Source organism: Pundamilia nyererei, unplaced genomic scaffold, assembly GCF_000239375.1.
Source record: "Pundamilia nyererei isolate P.nyererei 1_Seehausen unplaced genomic scaffold, PunNye1.0 scaffold00241, whole genome shotgun sequence".
Lineage (NCBI taxonomy): Eukaryota > Metazoa > Chordata > Actinopteri > Cichliformes > Cichlidae > Pundamilia > Pundamilia nyererei.
The window spans coordinates 57,443-75,046 of NW_005187642.1; the positions used below are offsets into that span (position 1 = coordinate 57,443).

Here is a 17,604-nt window from a genome sequence, read left to right on the forward strand (position 1 = left end):
CTCCCGTCTATAACACCTGGGAGCCTCACCTGAGAAAGATAAAAGATATCAAGCTTAACAAGACTAAAGCGCATAGAAGTAAAAGTAACAAAGAAAACAAAAAACGCTCACGTTGTGTGAGGCACTTAAGCACACGCACACCTTTTTTGTGATTTAAGCTTCAAATTATAATTGTGATTAAATGCAAATGCTGAGGTTGCAGATGAAACTGTGTCACACCTGGGAACGGAGGGCTGGGCCGCCTTCTGGAGGTGTGCTCAATTCAACAGGGCTCCTCCTCTATGAGTCAACCTGCTCTCCTTCCTTATGACCCCTCAGCTTTTTAACTGCTGCTGCCATTTTTCTCTGCTGCCTGTTTCCGTCACACATCAGAAGCAAAATGGTGAGTACCTCTCACAAAGAATTATGCTAGGATTTTTTTTTTTTTTTTCCTTGAGCTGCCACTCTTGTGTGATTTGTGCGCTCTGCTAAACAATGCAGCCTTAGAAGTGATGACAGCTTTAAGCCTCCTTTTAAAACCAAATTTGGAGGGAAAAAGGAGGCAAAAAGTGAAAACCGTGTGAAATTGGTTGTCGGTAGAGCAACGGTGTAAGGCTTACATGTGATTACTGTGGAGTGGAAGGAAATAAGAAGATGGCTTGCTCTTGGTGCAGAAGGTTTGTTCATTCATGGTGTGGCTTTGCCTCCAAAATGGAGGAAGCTCCGTTCGTGCTTCAAACTTGTTGAGAGAGAATCCCTTGGGGCGGTGTTTCTTGTGCTAACTTGTTCCACAATGACTGGAATGTGACAGATTCAAGGCCTTAAACTGGGGAAAGAATAGCAACACCCTTTGGCACATTGCTGCTTAAAGAAAGTTGGTTAAATGTTTGCACATTTTAATTGCCTGAACAGCACGTCTCGCCAAAGCTGAACTCTTTTTGAAGAGCTTCCTGTTTCTTCATCTTTCATTTCTGCTTTTTCTCTCGGAACAAACTGCCAAAGTTGAGAATATCTGCAGATGTACGACCCAAAGCCCAAATTATTTTAAAGTGCTCATTTTGCATCTTGGTATTTAATACAATTACTCCCAATGCTTAACTTTATAAATCCCATTGTTTAAATGAGAGGCGTGTCACAAATCTACATGTCTGTAGTAGGAGCAGGTGTGTGTGTGTGTGTGTGTGTGTGTGTGTGGGAGGTGTTTTTTCCTTTTTATAATATCTTGTCTTTTTACCAGGCATCTGGAGTTAAAGTCACTGACGCCGTTAAGGACCTCATCAATGAAATGAAAGTAGTGAAAAATGATGCTGACCAGAATGAACGCGTAAGATTGGTGATATTCAAAATCGATGACAGCGAGGGCGCCATCGTCGTCGATAAAATCTACCGTCAGAAAGACCTGGCAGACAAGGACGATGTCTTCAAGTTCTTCATCAGCCTCCTGGATTCTAAAGTCTGTCGCTACTTGATGTATGACTGCCACTTTGAAACAAAGGAATCAAGTAGAAAAGAAGAACTGGTCGCTGTGATGTGGTAAGTCCTCAAATTTCTGCTGAGTGTTCCCTCCACTTTTACATGTTATTATTTCTTTCTTTTTTTTTTTTTTTTTTTTTTTTGCCTGCACCCAACTGATCTGCAGGAAGTAATAAAAGAACTAAGCATAATGTCTGGATTCTGATGCTTTTGAGAGTCTGTCGTTCCAAGGAGACGTTTGCACGAATAGGAAAAATGTTTAAGCAGTCTGTTTTGGACACATGGATAATGGCTTCTCTTCATTAGGGCTCCTGATACGGCACCAATCAAAGAAAAGATGAAATACGCTAGCTCCAAAGATTCCCTGAAGAAGATCCAAACAGGTTTGTGTTGGTTTTTTGTGTTTTGTTTTAATTTTTTAGAAAATGTTTTAACGTGCCACGTTCTTATTTACGTGTATTTACTTTGAAATTCTATGATATTGCTAACACAAGCTGGTCTTTCCCTTTTTGTTTTATTTATCTTTTCTAACAGGAGTCAAACACATGCTGGAGATGAATGACCTTTCAGATTATGGAACCAGGGAAAGTTTTGCAGAAAGAATGGGAAAAGGTGTAGTCAAGCTTGAGGGCCACGCTGTGTGAGATCACTGAATTAAGCAATAAGGAATAAATAAATGAATGAAAAATATATATTTTTTTGCTTTGTTTCCTTGTTTCAAAATGAGGTCAATTAAACAGATTTGAAATGGTACGTCAAAGGTGATTTTTGGGGGTGGGGTTGGGAGATGGTTGACAAAGTTTAAAGTGGGGGGAGGCTTGGGCTCTGAATGGGATTTCAATAGTGTTAACACAGGGACACAACTATCTGGGCACACAGTCGGACTGTGAAATCAACCTTGTTCAGATGGTATTTTACTCATTTTTGGTTTTATAGGGGTTTTTTTTGGTTTTTTTTTTGGTTTTTTGACTCTTGGTACCTTGAAATTTCTTTCTTTTTTTCCCCCCCTGTGTAAATACAAACGTCATGAATCCCTGCATATGTCAGTATATGCCACTTGTCTTCCTTTTTTAATATTTCTCCACAACAAGAAAGCAAATGTGTGCTGTAAAACAACATTAACAACCTACTGTAGTGCCAAAATGGCTGGGCTTTAAGTTTGACAGAAATATTCCTAGGGGTGTTTCTTTGACGGACACCTAGAGTTATAGTACAGGGAAAAACAAAAATCACTGGAATTGCTGCACTGTTGTGTTGTCAAATAAACTCAATGCAATGTTTGTGTGATCTTCTTTGCCTCTTACTTTGATTTACCGGTGCAATTATGATTTGGTATCAACTATCATATTTCAGTGTTCAGGATATGACTTATAAATATTACAGGTAGAAAAGTGGGTGCTTTGAAGAGGTGGGAGTAACTAAAAATGTATAATCAAGAGAGCTGGAGCCTGGATGTATAGCAAACCGAGCGATATTATTTGCTGATTACTAGTTGTAGCATCACATCCCTAAGAACTGCTCCTTGCATATTATGTCACGTCCTCGTAATTCAAAAATGAGTCGTCTTCGACTTTAAATTGTCGAGTTTTCCCACAGGAACAACATGTGAATGTTTCTGAACGTCATGAGACTTTCGGGGATCTCGATTACAAAATATAATCCAGTTCCGGCACTTGATTTGTGAAAACAGGAAGCAGTTTTTAAAGCCGTGTGGGAGCACCGCCTGCCCCCCCTCCCTGTCTACTTACCAAAAAATGCATGCACCACAGTGGACCTGAAACACAGGCAGGTGGCTCTTCGAGTATTGGGGCTAAAAGAAACCATCGCACTAGAGTTTGGCGGGGTTTGATACGACACTGGATGAACAAGAGGGGCGCTCTGGTCGGTTCGTGATTGGCTGTTTTGCTTTCAGGGAACTAATGACGCACGGCGATTTAGAAAAAGTCGCGCGGCAGCGACGCCTTTTTTTTTTCTAAGTGATTTACGGCAGATGAGTAGTTTAACAGTCCTCGGAACTTTGACATCTCTTATTGAAAGCGCAATTAGTGAGGCTTTGACTACATTTATATTTATATTTATATTTTTTATTTATAAAGAAGTCGCACTTTGAGCTTTCTCACTTTACTTGAACTAAAAATGAAATTAGTCTCTTTTTCAGAGACTCTACTCTCCGTAAAGTCCTTGAAGTGGTCATAAAGGAAACAGCCAAACACTCTTGGGGGAATTCTAACAGTTTTATTGAAATTAAAGCTTTAAGAAAATACAGTGGCACCTTTCCCCCCCCCTAAAGGTGTCTTTAGTCTGAGCACTATAGCTGGATTTCACATCTGCATTCAGTTGTATGACAAATGTACACGGAGCATGTTGCTGTCTAACAGGACTTCCTGGTAGATAGCAGTAGTCTTTCTCCACATAGCAATGGTTTGGCAAACAGCTTTTAAGCCTGACACAATGATTTAGTGTAGTGGTCCTAAGCCAAATGTCAAAACTTATCACATTCTTCTTTCTTACCAATCTTTCCTTAAAGATAATTAGAGGAAAAACAAAGAATTGGAGTTTTCCTCTATAAAACCATAAGGTCCTTTACAGTAGTGCAATGCCAGGGACTACTGTTGTGAGAATCGGTGCAACATAAATAAAAACTATTGAATGCCTTAAGGTAAATGTACTGTGCAGGACACATGACTGAAGATGTGTGGTTTTTAATCACACCGGAACTAAAAATGTGCCATTATGCTTCGCTTCCTGCCAACATTGACTGCATTGCAGCAACAACACACACGCACTGAACACCATTACAGAGTGCCAACACTGTAGTTTATTCATTCATACAAATTCAGATTCAATGTGTGTTAATGGCAACCAGCTACAGAGGAAAAGCAGGCCCTGCACTGATGAACCACATTATGTTCCCATCATTCAACCACATAGAAAAGACATACAAAGTAATTGCACAGGTTGATGCACGTTTGACGTACATTCGGTTTCCCTTTTAACACTGAACTATGGGGGAATGTCAGAAATAGAAGGCAGGGGGATAAATAACTTCTGACATAGCCAGAGTTGTTGAGGGAATGTGGGTTTTAATAAAGATTGCAGCAGGATTATCTCCTCTAATCTTAGTTTGAAATGTTTTTAAAAATATCAAATACTTGATTCCTACAGCTGCAATAAATGCAATCAACTACAGTACAAGAAAAGAAATTTTTGGAATGCATAACTATGGTAATTATAAGGCATATTTGGCAGTTTTGTAGTGTCTGCAGTGAACTTCCTCTCACACAGACGTTCCTTCCTTCAGTTCCACGTATTCTCCCTTGAAAAGAAATATGAGAAATGGTAGCATGAAGATATGTAAGAACAAAAGGTTATGAGCGTACACACTGGGAGTGCATTTACTCACCTTGTTCTCCAGGTGCTCCTGTAGTGTTCTCACCGTCTCCCGCTCTTTGGTCAGCTGCTCCCGAGTAGCTTTAAGAAGCTGCTGGAGCTTAGTGGCTGCCTGGCCCAGGTCTTTGGACAGTTTCTTCTCCTTCGCCAAGCGCTCCTGTTCAAACAACCAGGAGCAAACATGACACCAATGAACTAAGGTAAAAAAACACTTTGAAAGAGCTTTACATGTTTTTAGAAACAGATGTATTCTTTTTTTATTATATATTATACATATTTGCACATCTTGTTCTTGCTTATTCATTCCATGTTCTATATCAAGTCAAGTGACTTGACTCATGACCTCTTTATACTCTCTTTTGCTGCACTATTCTGAGCCAGGTGATGCATTTTCATTCTGCACTGTTTGGTGTGTAGACTGCATGACAATCAAGTTTCTTTTGGTAGAAGCAGGGCCACTGTCATCCTGACATACTTTGCAGGGTTAAAGATTTATAATAGACCAGCACTCATCCATCCTATACTGTAACCCTGCCACACACTCACCTATGAAATACTACAACCCTATTCATGTAATATGCTCACACTATGCTCGCTATTATCTGCATGTTTATGCACAGTTTCAACCATATCAGTAGTTTTTATTATAATAATAATAATAATAATGGATTGCATTTATATAGCGCTTTTGAGACCCTCAAAGCACTTTACAATACCACTATTCATTCACTCTCACATTCACACAATGGTGGAGGCAAGCTACAGTTGTAGCCACAGCTGCCCTGGGGCAGACTGACAGAAGCGAGGCTGCTATATCGCGCCATCACCAGTAGGCGGTAGACCAAGACAGACAGAGCTGGAGATCGAACCGGCAATCTTCCGGTTACAGGATGAGCTTCCCAATGCCTTGAACCACGGTCGCACTTTTTGTTTAATTTAAACAAAACAAACAAACAATGGTTGCTATTTTCTAACAAAACGCTATTGTAGCCATTGCGCACCTTCAGCTGAGCTACGTCTTCAGTGTCGGATTGTGGCGACTCTGAGGAATCCTTTAAAAGATCCAGTTGAGCCTGAAGTTCTGCTACAGTTTTTTGGGCCTGAAAGTTGACAGCACACATCTCTGTTATCCACTGCGAACTTAAGAGAAACGTAAAGGTGTAAGAAGAACATAAATACTGCACAGACTGTAGCCGATACCTTCTCATACTCTTCTGAGAGCTGCTGCCTGTGGGTCGCCTCCCCGTGCAGCTTCTCTGCAGTCTGGCTCAACTCGTTCTGGACCTGGCGGCAGACAGAGGCACACTATAAATACACACATACACACACACACACACACACACTAATAAGCAGCACAGTGATGCGTAAACAAACATTCTTTTGTTAAAGTCCCAGCACTGTGCACACACCAACATACATAAATCAAAAGCTGCTCAACCTGTGGACCGAGTTAGTACTTTCTCTCGCTGTTTCTAGGTGAAAGACTAAAATCAAACACGAGGTTTCTGGGCTTTTAAACATATTAAACAAATATCAGGAAACAAAACAGAGGCGAGCATGCAAGTGGAGAATCAGCAGCAGTTAAGAGTTAGGCTCACTCTGTTAGTGCAAGCAGTGGTTAGCATAAACAGCTGCCCTGCTGGAGGAGTACTGGACGGACCGGAATTACAGCCCTACTATATCGGAGTCATCAGGACTTGTTTTTCATGGAAGATCCGTCATTTAGGAGAAGGAAATGACCAAATGTGTTTCTAATTCACATGACAACACACATCTGTATCCTTGCAAATTTAATTCGATGTCCTATTAAATGGAACCAAACCCAATTGTGAAGGAAATGTTAAAAAAAAAACACAAAGGAGATTTATTTAAGCCGTTCATGTCACTGTCCAGTACTCTCTAACAGGAAGTGAAGGGTGACATTTGCACCCTGACCTGAGTGGGTTGAGCCTCAGCCGGGCCATTCTGTTCTTGCTGGGCCCGCAGCGTGATCTCGCTCAGCTGCTCTCTGACCTGAAAAAGGAAGCCGCCGCTCGTCACTGTTTACGTAACCTCCATCCATGAATCTCTCGCTTGGCACTCATAAGTCAGTGACAGCTTACTGAGCTGGTTCTGCATGTGAAGTCATGAGTCGCATGGATTCCTTAACGAAAATTCCCTCCTCTCAACTCAAGTACACTTTCATAAGAATGCTTTACATATTATTGGCTAGACGATGGGAAAGTGAGTCACGGCGGTGTAGTCACCTGTGCGAGCTCCTCCTTGTGTGCCTTGGCCTCCTTCCGGGCCAAATCCAGCTGGCTCTGACACTCCGACAGCTGCAGCTTCAGCTGAACGCAGAGCAGAGCACAGACAGGAGCCAATGTTAATGTTGTTGTTTTAAGTGGAACAAAAAATGTAAATGAACACATCATTTTAAATATAAGCAGATAACTCAGCAAATTTATTATTAGATATTCTCCAGCTTAACCCCTTAACTCTTAATGTATCATATTTGATAAAGGAAGCTTTTGTAAGTTTTTGAGACTTCTACATCAGTGTGTTACATTTGCACTTTAATAAATGCATGGAAGTTGTTTTTTAACTAGTCAAGAAGCCAGGTGTATAGCCTGAATGCAAGAATAAAGGTGAAACTATGCCAGTAATATACAAGTTTCTATCCTTTAATATGCATATAATACAATTCTAGTAAGCCTGCTAAAGATCTTAGCTGCTTGTGTACCTGCTCCATCTCCTCTGAGATTAGATGACTGTCTGTCTGCTTTTCCAGCTGGGCTTCAAGAAGCATCATCTGCTCCTTCAACTGTAGAGAAAAAAAAATGACAACTTAAAACCTGCCAACTTACCCCCAGGAGGTGATTTAAATAGAGTGGAGAAATCCTCACCTGTTCTATACTTTGGTTTTCTGCTTCCAGCTTACTGACTTTCTGCAAAGCCTGGCAATGTAACAAGATACCGTAAATTAGTTTTGAAAACCCCTGAAAGTGACGTTGTTTTTAAAGTCAAGATAAAGATAAAATCTTTAGTCACCTCTTTCAGCTGTTCCTCTGAGTTAGCCATCTTGGATTTCCATACAAGCTCTTCCTCCTCCACACTCTTCTGAAGATGTTTCAGCATTCCTTCCTAAAGGAGAAAATGGAGAGATCTATAGATGGACCATATCAACTTTGTAATCCGTAATTCACCACTGGATTTTAGAAACGTACAGTTTCAGCCAGTACTGTCCTGTACTGTTCACATTCAGCCTGCAGGGAACCATGGCTTTCCTCCGCCTCCTTCAGTTTCTCAAGCAACTCCTATAACAAACCACAAACATTCACAACCTCTTCTGCCAGGTTACTTTAAACCAGTATGTGGAAACAGTGTCAAGTGGCTTACTGAATGTGCTGTGCTTGACTGAGACTCCTGGCTCAGAGCTCCCTGAGCGTTCTGTGTAAACACTTTTAACCAGTTTAACTAAGAGGAGAAAAAGTAGGCATAAATGAGTCACAGGCACATTATCACCTGTTTTGGAATAAAAAGCTCATTCAGCAACTCTCCCAGTGAAATCCCCCTTTCTTACCTGCTCTGTCTCTACAGGTATCTGTGGGAAAAGTGTCTGGAGAGCTTCTTTGGTTTCATTTTGAAAAGCTGCCAGTTCTGCCGCAGTGTTCTGTTTAAGCAGTGAACGACATTATCATTAAGGTGACTGGCAGCAAACTGGTTTCCGCTGATAAGCCACCAGCAGGTGAAAAGACTTACCGCGTGAGTGGCAACCTTCTCTTTTGCTACCCTCAGTTCATCTTGTAATGACGTGACCAGAGCATCCTTTTCAGTCAAACTATTAAAGCAAACAAAAGACAAAACAGATGTAAATAACTGACCTAATTTTATGCGAGGCTGATCTTTACATGTGGCAGACTTATTAACCTGAGTGTGTACGATTTGCCTGTTAAGGCAGAACAGCAACATTTAAGTGCATTACCTGTTCTGTAGTAGTGCAAGCTCTGCAGAGCCATCTGACTGCTGAAACAGGAACAACATGCAAATCAATTTTTTTCCCTTCTGGGCAGCTCTAAAAGCAGAATCATGCACATCGACAGGAACGCTTACTTGTGTGTTCTTCAGTGTCACCATTTCTTCTTTGAGGTTTTTGAGTTCATCCTGAAGTGCTGTGACCTGACTGGCATCTTCACTAAAAGGTTACACAATTTACACAGAGGTATAAATCATAACAAAACCAACCTGCACTTCCTATTAGCCCAAGATAATTATAAAGCACCTTACCTCTTATTTCTTTGCTCAAGCTCAGCAATAGTGTTCTCCTATTGAAAGGGAACATTATTTGCCATTAGCCCATTTTTTGCGATCTATATTTATCCTGAGAAACTGAGAAGTGATACTTTTTGGTAACAAATTAAATGTCAAATGCATGCAGTGCTTACAGCAGCTTCCTTCTTTATCTGCAGTTGCTTCAGTTCCTCGTGAAGCACATTTAACTGGCTCTCTCTCTCTTGCAAGCTGTACATAAGGGCGTGATATTTAGAAAGTGAATAAACCAGCATTGGATGTGATATTGATTTATGAGAGAGGAAGAGTAAACACCTACCTGATCTTTAGACGTTCCACATCTTCAGAGCTCACCTGGAAAATGTAAAAATAACAAACATCTTTAGGTGTGACTACATACTAGTCAGCAATTTTAGGTGTGGTTACGTATTAGTCATCTCTTTCATAGAGGTCAAACTTAAAATACTTTTACCTGTTTGTTATCCTCCTCCTTTTTATTCTGACTGGCCTCCAACAGGGAGTTGATTGACGCCACCTGCTGTTCAAGCTGTCTTTTCTCTTTCTTTGTCTCCTCCAGCTGGACAGTGAAGGCATCCACCTGAGCACAACGCTCCTTGAGCTCAGCCTCCAACTTCTTAACACGTACTTGAAACTCTGTAGAAATAAAAACTTGCAAGTTAATCTTTAGCTTTAAATACTTTGACTAAGATTTGTCTAAGATTAATTTTTCTATTTAAACTACTGACATAAAAAATGCCAACCCTTAAATATGATAGCCTTTGCTCACTGACCTGAGAGTGTGCCACTGTCCTGTTGGGCCTTGTCCAAAGTTGCCTGCAGGCTGCCATTTCTACTCTGTGTTGTTCTGAGTTCCTCACACACCTCCTCCAATTTCCTCTGCAACGCCTGTTCTTTCTCTGCGTGGCTGGTCTGAAGAAGAAATTTTAAGTTGTTACAAACAGCAGAGGGCAGCAAAGTATCACTAAAACTTTTCTTGTAACTGACAGCATTGAGCCATAAGCATCCTTAAAAGTTCCACAAAAAGAAAGAGCCAACAGAAAATGTCACAAAAAGAAAAAATATTAACAGTTACATTAAACAGACATCTTATTTCTAAGCTAAGCAGTTCTTTCTACGAGCATCACAGGAGGAGATTTGATTTGGAAATGACAGAATTTCCTTTGTCTCCATGTTGTTGATAGTCACAGTCCAAAAAAATTAACTCTTTCATCATGTGAGCGTGATTTGTTGCATAATATGTACAGAGACTTTAGACTGCTGGGAGGGCAGTAAGTAAATGATTAAACAAAAGGCACACTTGACTTGTGAGAAGTGCTGACTCACTTGTTCCACATTACCAGTAATAGCTCAGAGCAGCAGCATTCCATGAGTGGGACTGTGTGGGCTGATAAAACAAGGAAATTAACAGACCAAAACACACTGTTGTACTTCCTGCCTGAAAACTGGAAATGGTGTCACGTTTTTATGGCCGATTACAACAGGCTGGGGAGGAGCGATGCTCGGACATGAACGCATTCCAGCTGGCACCTACAGCCCCCGTCATTGTTACAGCTGCATTCCATTCTCAGCCCTAGGCTCTATGATTACAAGGCAATTAGACGTCCCTTAACATTAGAGAGTCTAGAGATTGGTGGGGAAAGGCCTAGGCTTGCATTTTGTAGATGCTCAGACACCAACTCGCTGCAGAAACAAGATTATATAAAAAAAAAAAACCTAGAATAAATGTGGTCCCATAGCAAAACAGACAGGGAAAAAAAAAATAAATCAGGTCTTATGTAGTGATAATAAAGATAATGCGGCCAACCTGAAACTGTGAGAGCTCCTTCTCAGCAGCAGAGACCTTGGCCTCCAGTCCTTTCCTTATGTTCTCATCTGCAAGCACACTCTCCGTCTTCTCTCCGAGTTCCTTGGTTAACTTTGCACATTCCTGTCGCAGCTTGGCCAGCTCTGCATTTTGTCTGAGGGCAGACAGACATCAGCTCAAGAGTAAAGACACATGCCTTTCAAGCCTGAGTTACCGTGTCAGCGTTTGGTAAAAACTCACTTGCTCTCGGCTTGACTCGTAGCCTGGTTGAGCGCATCACGCAGGATGGAGTTCTCCTGCTGTAGGCGAGCAAGTTGGGCATTGGGGCCTTTTTCCAGCTGGTCCTGAAGGCTTAGGATCTGCAGTCATTTTTAAGATTTCTTTAATGTTGCTAAAGAAACCATTAAGCCTGGTGCTACTGCTCTTTCACAAGAGTAATGTTTAATGTGTTTCAAGAGTAAACTAAATCTTCCTTTCTAACAGGAGTCAGATTACTCAGAGAACCATAAAATAACACAACGCAAACACAAATATACCTGCTTGATTTTTAAATTCAATGTAATGTGTATTAAACTGACCTTTGCATTGAGTCTCTGCGTTTGGGCTACGTGGTCCTGGTAGCTGGCCTGCATGCGAGCCTGCAGAGCAACCATTTCTTGCTCTCTCTTACTCAGCTGAGAACTCAGCCTCGTCTCTACGCTGGCCACCTTGGCCTTCTCAGCAGACAACTCCTGATAAATGCACAGCACAATCAGAGAAAGGATTCACGGTCATTGTGTTACAACAAGTCACTTAAGAATGAAATCTCCCCAACTGTCCATCAATCTCACGAGAGAGGAGAGGATTATAAATTTTGGAACATATTATTGGCTTTACCTCTCACTTAGCACCTACCAATCAGGTTTTTAAAAAATATATCATAATACGGTGTAAAACAGAGCAGTGGCTACCAAATCAAAGTGAAACTACTGCCCCTGCATCTTAAAGATTTTTTTCTCTATTGTAACCTGATAAAGTTAGCTTCCCAATAGTGCCACCCTCAGGACAAAAGAAGAATAGTGCAGCTGTCAGTGCACAGTCATGGCAACAGGATATTAATCCTTTTAATTTAGTTTCTTTATCTGCTGCCACAATGCCAAACCACACTTTCAGGCTTAGTTATAATAAGGATTTAAATGCAGCTATGATTCTCGTCCATATTATGAGTACTAATAGTCTCACTGGGCAGACCTGCTGTTTTTGAGACTCTTCTATGTCTGACCTTGGTGAGCTCTCGAAGACGATTCTTTACTGCAGAAGCATCCTCTTGCTCTGCTGCCAGCTGCTTCTCTCGCTCGTCCAGCTGCTTCTTCAGCATGGCCACTGGGTCTCCTTTCTGAGTGGCCTAAACACACAAACACACAGAGAGATGCAAAAGAATGAATCTTTCTTCAACTCTCAAATGTATTCAGTGAACTATGTTCTTTTGTGAGGCTTTTCCTTCACTGACTCTGCTGTTCCATACCTTGTGCCAGGTGTCCTGGATGATGCCAACTTTCTCAGACAGAATCTCGATGAGCCTGTGTGCCTCTCCCTCACTGAACACCATGCTGCTGATGGTTGATACCAGGGCCTTATAGGGCAGGTACAGCGGAGCATCGGCAGAATCCACTGCTGCAACTGCAAAGGCAAACACAGAATAATGCAGAAGAATTAAATAAACTCAGAATTAATTAATATCTAAAATAAGGTGGTCTAGACAAAGGTGACTGAATTCTCTCACACCACCTTAGGAAAAGGACAATGCTACAACATGTCCTTTGGGTCTGGGGCCCTGGGCATTTTCAGATGGCAAAATAATGGGGCATTGTGGCACCAGGCGGAGACAAGCCTCGGGCAAGTGAGAAAGCCGACCCCACCTCTCTTCTCATTGTCAGCAGCACTGAGAGGCTTTGTAAGTTAACAAAACAGAGCAACAGTGTTTGGACAAGCTGGTGTGCTCTCTGCCCTCCAGAGCTGAGTGCCAGACGTTACCCACCACTGCCATTGGCACTATTTCCACAAGTCCACAGCTCAAGTTCATCAGTACTGACAAGTTATTCCTGACTTAGATTGTAAGTATGTGTATGCAAGCCAACTCTTAAACATTAAACTCTCACTACAACAACCAGTGTTATGGCTAATGTAGTTCCTGCCATTTCCATTGATTTAAATGAGAAGGTCTATTATAGAAACTGTAACAGTAACAGCAGATAGCTGCATAGCATAATAGCACGCCTTTGCGTTGAGCAAACAATGTCTTGTTTACATTAAAGAATAGCTGCTTGTAGAGTTAATCAAAGAGCAAACAACCAGCTTCCCAGAAAAAAATGTCGATATCTAAAACATATGAAGGGTTACCAAGGAAGTAAAGACAGTGTGTACTTCTCATTTTGGAACATGTACAACATTAGATCTTCTGTTTTACACTGATGTGAACTCATTCCTCCTCCACCACTGGAGATGGACCAGTCCCTTAAATGTGCCTCAAAAAGAGCAGGGAGGAGGCTTCGAGAGGAGCTTAGAGCAAGGAAACACGTGCATCCTAAAAAGTATTCTGTATGCACACACAGAAAATCACCAGCACTGGAACCAAGGATTCCCATTCATCTCTCCCTCACATCTCTTTGGAAGAGGTAAAAGATGCCAGAAAGACATATGTGAGGGAAATGAAGGGACATATTAGCATAATAAAAAGCAGCCAGTGCAGCACTGTGGTCATATCTGAAACTAAAGCTGCGGTTTCTGTAGAGCTATGTGCATTGTCATCTACCGTGTGTAGACTGCCTGTTTCGGAGCCATTCCTCTTTCTTTAATAACTTTAAAATTAAACTATATAAATATTAAAATAAGATTAATAATACTACATTTTGCAACATCTAGTACACAGTAATCAGAGATCTCTAAAATATAAATGCTTACCAGGCTCAGTCTTCTTCTTTGATGCCTTTTTCTTGGGTTCTTGTGCTTTTGCTGCAACAGAGGGAGCCTGCTGGGATCCCACCGGGGGCACAGCCATCACTGGGACGTCTTTAGTGACAGCCTCCAGCACCGGAGCAGTTTTAGATGGAGCTGGTACAGACTTGGTTGGTGCTGGAGCAGATTTGGATGTGACAGGGGCAGGCTTAGCTGATGCAGGAGCAGCAGAAGTGGAAGATTTGGTTGAAGAGGACTTGGCTGTTGTAGAAGTTGTAGCAGGAGCAGACTTTGTTGAAGCAGGTGGAGGAGCGGCCTTGGCTGAAGCAGGTGGAGGAGCGGCCTTGGCTGAAGCAGGTGGAGGTGTAGACTTGGCTGAAGCAGGTGGAGGAGCGGCCTTGGCTGAAGCAGGTGGAGGAGCGGCCTTGGCTGATGCTGGGGCAGCCTGGGTCGGGGCAGGTGCAGAGGATGGAGCAGTTACCTTCGTCGGGGCAGAGACTGGAGCCTGGGTTACGGCAGAAGCTGCAGAGGACTTGATCGGTTCAGACACAACTACAGATGACTGGGTTGAAGCTGGCTCAACCTTTGCCACTTTCTGCTTCTTCTTCTTCTCTTTAGGTGAAGGTGCAGGTGAGGGCTCAGGAGCTGGGTTTGGTTCAGCAGCAGACTTGGGCTGCATCTCTGCTGCAACTTCAAAAGTGGAGACAGGCACAGAAACTGAAGGAGCTACAGTTGGCGCAGTTACACCCTCACTGACTATGTCAGCGTCAGTGTCGGCATCGCCTTCAGAAACGTCTTCAGCTTTCTCCTGCTCTGGGATCTTCCCATTGGGCTTTTCATCTTTCTTCTTTCCACGGTTCTTCTTCTCAGACACTTTGTCCTTTTTCTTTTTCTCAGTGCGAACAGACTGTGTCTTACCCAGTTCTCTGCGCTGTTTAGCCAGGGCCTCCTCATAAGAGGTCTCCTTCATGGAGAAGGTGGAGACGAGGGCAATCCCAACAGCAGAGATCACCATGAATCCACCAAAAACCATAATCCCAAGGGTCTGGGGGTCATAGATATCCATGGCTAAATTTTAGTAAACCTGGAAAGGAAAAAAAAAAAAAAGGGGGGGGGGGGGGATTCACTTTGTCATTCATACTCAGACAAAATTGTAATATTACCAAAGAAAAAATGTAAGTAACATTAGCTGCTTTAGCAAAGCAACTGATCAGACAGAATTACCATTAATGCTCTTAGGAGAAACAATCCTAGCTTTTACATCAAACGGCCTCAAGGTGTCACTGTCAAGTCCAATAATTTGTGGCCACAGAAAGCAGAACAATAAATCTTAAACTCTGAAACCAAATAGTTGCTTACTTTCAGGTTGAATGCGTTTTTCTCACATTTATTTGCATCTCATACAGTCAGTTTAACACTGAATGCAAGAGCGACAACCTCAGACAAAGTGTCATTTAAAGCCATTCACTTTTTTAACATTAGAATTATCATTTTGATTACTGCATTTTTATAACAGAACAGGTCCATACTTTTGGGCACGATATCTTCTGAAGCAAAATCAAAAACTTTTTTTGAAAGAGATGCTCAAAAAATTGATCGATCATATCAAAAATGGTTACAAACCAATGTAATACACACAGAAAATGCAGAGATTTCCATAAGCTGACTTGAGGTTAAAGTAAATGCCTTCAAGAGTATTCAGCTTTTTCTTCAAGGCTCTTAAAAGTTCATGTCACAGACCAGAACATTTCACCTGCAGGGTGAAATGTTGGCTGACTGTTTTTTGCGGGTCACTAAAACACCTTGATTTATTCTAGCAGAATTATCATTTATATCTGGAACAGATATGTTATCTTAACAGAAAATGCATAAACACAAGAAGCCAACACATGTAGAGGTTTATTGTTTTAAAACAAAGCAACGTGACACGGAAAGGAAAAGTGCAGAATAAGAGTCCAGAGTCCCTGTTCATTGCAGGGTCTATAAGCTAGACTCAAAGGGGAAGGTACGGCCCTGCCTCCTATCTGTGATGTCACACACCAGCGCATCTTTACTCAGGCTGAACTGAAGAAGAGGACTGAAAGAAAGCCAACTCGACCCCAACTGTTATATAGAAGTGCACCTTTGTTACGAAAAACACATCCCTCAGACAGAGCCTAAGATATCTGACTTTAATTCATGGCTATAGTGGTTCTCATAGAGGGTGTACTGAAGATATTTAAACTGTCTTCAGATAAAAGGCGTGAAATTGAATAAGTCGTGAAGGTTTTAAAAAGATGTATATAATAACAGCTTACTTGTTCCCCATAATCTAATACACACACATCGACTTCAATAACTCCAAAGATAGTTTATTCAAGCTAATCCTAAAATTATCCCAAAACCACAAGTGAAAGGGATTATTCAAAGTTTACAAACCGTTATGAACACCCTATTTCTCGTGCCGCGCATTAAAGCACAGTGATGTGCAAATGCTCCAAGTATTTCATTTATTTATTTATTTTAAATTTTATATGGGTTTAATCAATACTTACCAGCTAGCACTGCAGCTAACACTATGAATCAATGAAATTGGCTAACGTCCTGCACAATAAGCGTCGCTTACGCAACAAAAATGGACAACACAAGCTGTAATAAAAATGCAGACTAAACAGTTAGCGAGAAAAAGGTCTAAAATCATTTTAAATAACTTCCGTCTGCTCTGTTTCTATGGCAGTAGTTTTCTTAGGGGCTAACAGTTAACAGCTTTCCAAGCTAGCTAAAGATGGTTCAATGAATAAAAAAATTCCAAGAATCCCACGCTTACCCCGGCGCTGATAACGCTACGTCTGCTCGCTTCAAAGGGAATATACTGAGGTCGAGTTATAGATGAAGTGGCTTTTGAGCAAAGCTACCTATATTTCCAGCTATCTGGCTAACTTGTCTTTTTTTCCAGTGCTCTCCTCCTGACTCCGCTGGAGAATCCTCGGTCTGCTGTGAAGTCGTGGCACTTTGAGCTGGCTAGACGCGCTGGCCCCATGCCCCAGATAGCTACCATAAATCCACAAGGTTTCTGATTGGCTGGAATGTTCTCAAGACGGAAATGAGGCTGCTGGGAGTTGTAGTTTACTGCGGTCATGGAAAAAGTTCGCACAGTGAGATGGTTTTTCAGTCAAACAAAAGCGATTCGTTTGAAACGGAGAGTAAGTAAGTAAGTTTCCTGTTACTATGTCTTTTAAGTGCGCTCATTCTGGAGGAGGGTATGCTTTGTAAAGTTGAGAAGAAACACTTTTTTACACTTAAAAGCACCTTTTTTCGTTTTTGAGGACTGCCCTGTTCTGGCAAAAGGAAGAATTCAAAATATCCACATATTTAAACAAAGTGCTCTTATTTATAAGGCCACAGCAACTTTGAAAGGAGTAGGTCTATGGGAGGTATCTTTTCTTTAATGCAAAGTACAGTGTAACCTACTGACCTCTTCTTTTGTCAAAGTATTTTTGCTGTGAGCAGGACTTCTGCTTTTCACTACTTCCATTTATATTTTTCTACACGTTCACAATTTTGTGTCAAGAGAGTTTCAGATTTTTCCAATACACAGATACACAAGTGCACATCAGGGTCTTTTCACATCCCATAATAAGCCTTTCCGAAATCCTTGACACAACCACTTCTCAAAGTCCTTTAAAAAGCAGTTTGAGAAGTGGTGGCACTTGTTTGTTCAGGTAAGCTCGCAGATTGTCCTTGTCATTCTTCAG

At 41.5% G+C, this 17,604-nt stretch overlaps 2 protein-coding genes across 5 annotated transcripts; one reads left to right on the plus strand and one right to left on the minus strand.

The window, feature by feature from the left end:
* Window positions 1-302: 302 nt before the first annotated feature.
* cfl1l (cofilin 1 (non-muscle), like) lies at window positions 303-2,144 on the plus strand. The gene is made up of 4 exons (XM_005749322.2): window positions 303-382; window positions 1,217-1,512; window positions 1,759-1,835; window positions 1,987-2,144. Exons 1-4 carry the CDS (start codon window positions 380-382, stop codon window positions 2,094-2,096), a joined length of 486 nt encoding a protein of 161 aa, XP_005749379.1. The 5' UTR covers window positions 303-379; the 3' UTR covers window positions 2,097-2,144.
* A 1,528-nt stretch (window positions 2,145-3,672) lies between these two features.
* Window positions 3,673-16,911, minus strand: rrbp1a (ribosome binding protein 1a). Of its 4 annotated transcripts, XM_005749326.2 has the most exons (28): window positions 16,677-16,911; window positions 14,295-14,954; window positions 13,877-14,213; window positions 12,441-12,595; window positions 12,198-12,320; window positions 11,515-11,667; window positions 11,177-11,295; window positions 10,937-11,090; window positions 9,903-10,041; window positions 9,584-9,765; window positions 9,431-9,465; window positions 9,267-9,342; window positions 9,109-9,146; window positions 8,935-9,016; window positions 8,807-8,847; window positions 8,584-8,662; window positions 8,405-8,494; window positions 8,221-8,298; window positions 8,049-8,138; window positions 7,873-7,965; window positions 7,728-7,778; window positions 7,565-7,645; window positions 7,089-7,172; window positions 6,778-6,855; window positions 6,043-6,126; window positions 5,844-5,942; window positions 4,856-4,999; window positions 3,673-4,768 (listed from the first exon to the last, which is right to left on the minus strand). In XM_005749326.2, the coding sequence occupies exons 2-28, from the start codon at window positions 14,934-14,936 to the stop codon at window positions 4,730-4,732; spliced, it is 3,366 nt and encodes a 1,121-aa protein (XP_005749383.1). In that variant the 5' UTR covers window positions 14,937-14,954; window positions 16,677-16,911; the 3' UTR covers window positions 3,673-4,729. The 4 variants fall into 4 exon arrangements, with proteins under 4 accessions (XP_005749383.1, XP_005749381.1, XP_005749380.1 ...); XM_005749324.2 differs by having other exon boundaries at window positions 8,807-8,844; window positions 13,877-14,954; window positions 16,677-16,910; XM_005749323.2 differs by having other exon boundaries at window positions 13,877-14,954; window positions 16,677-16,910.
* Between the last annotated feature and the right edge of the window lie 693 nt (window positions 16,912-17,604).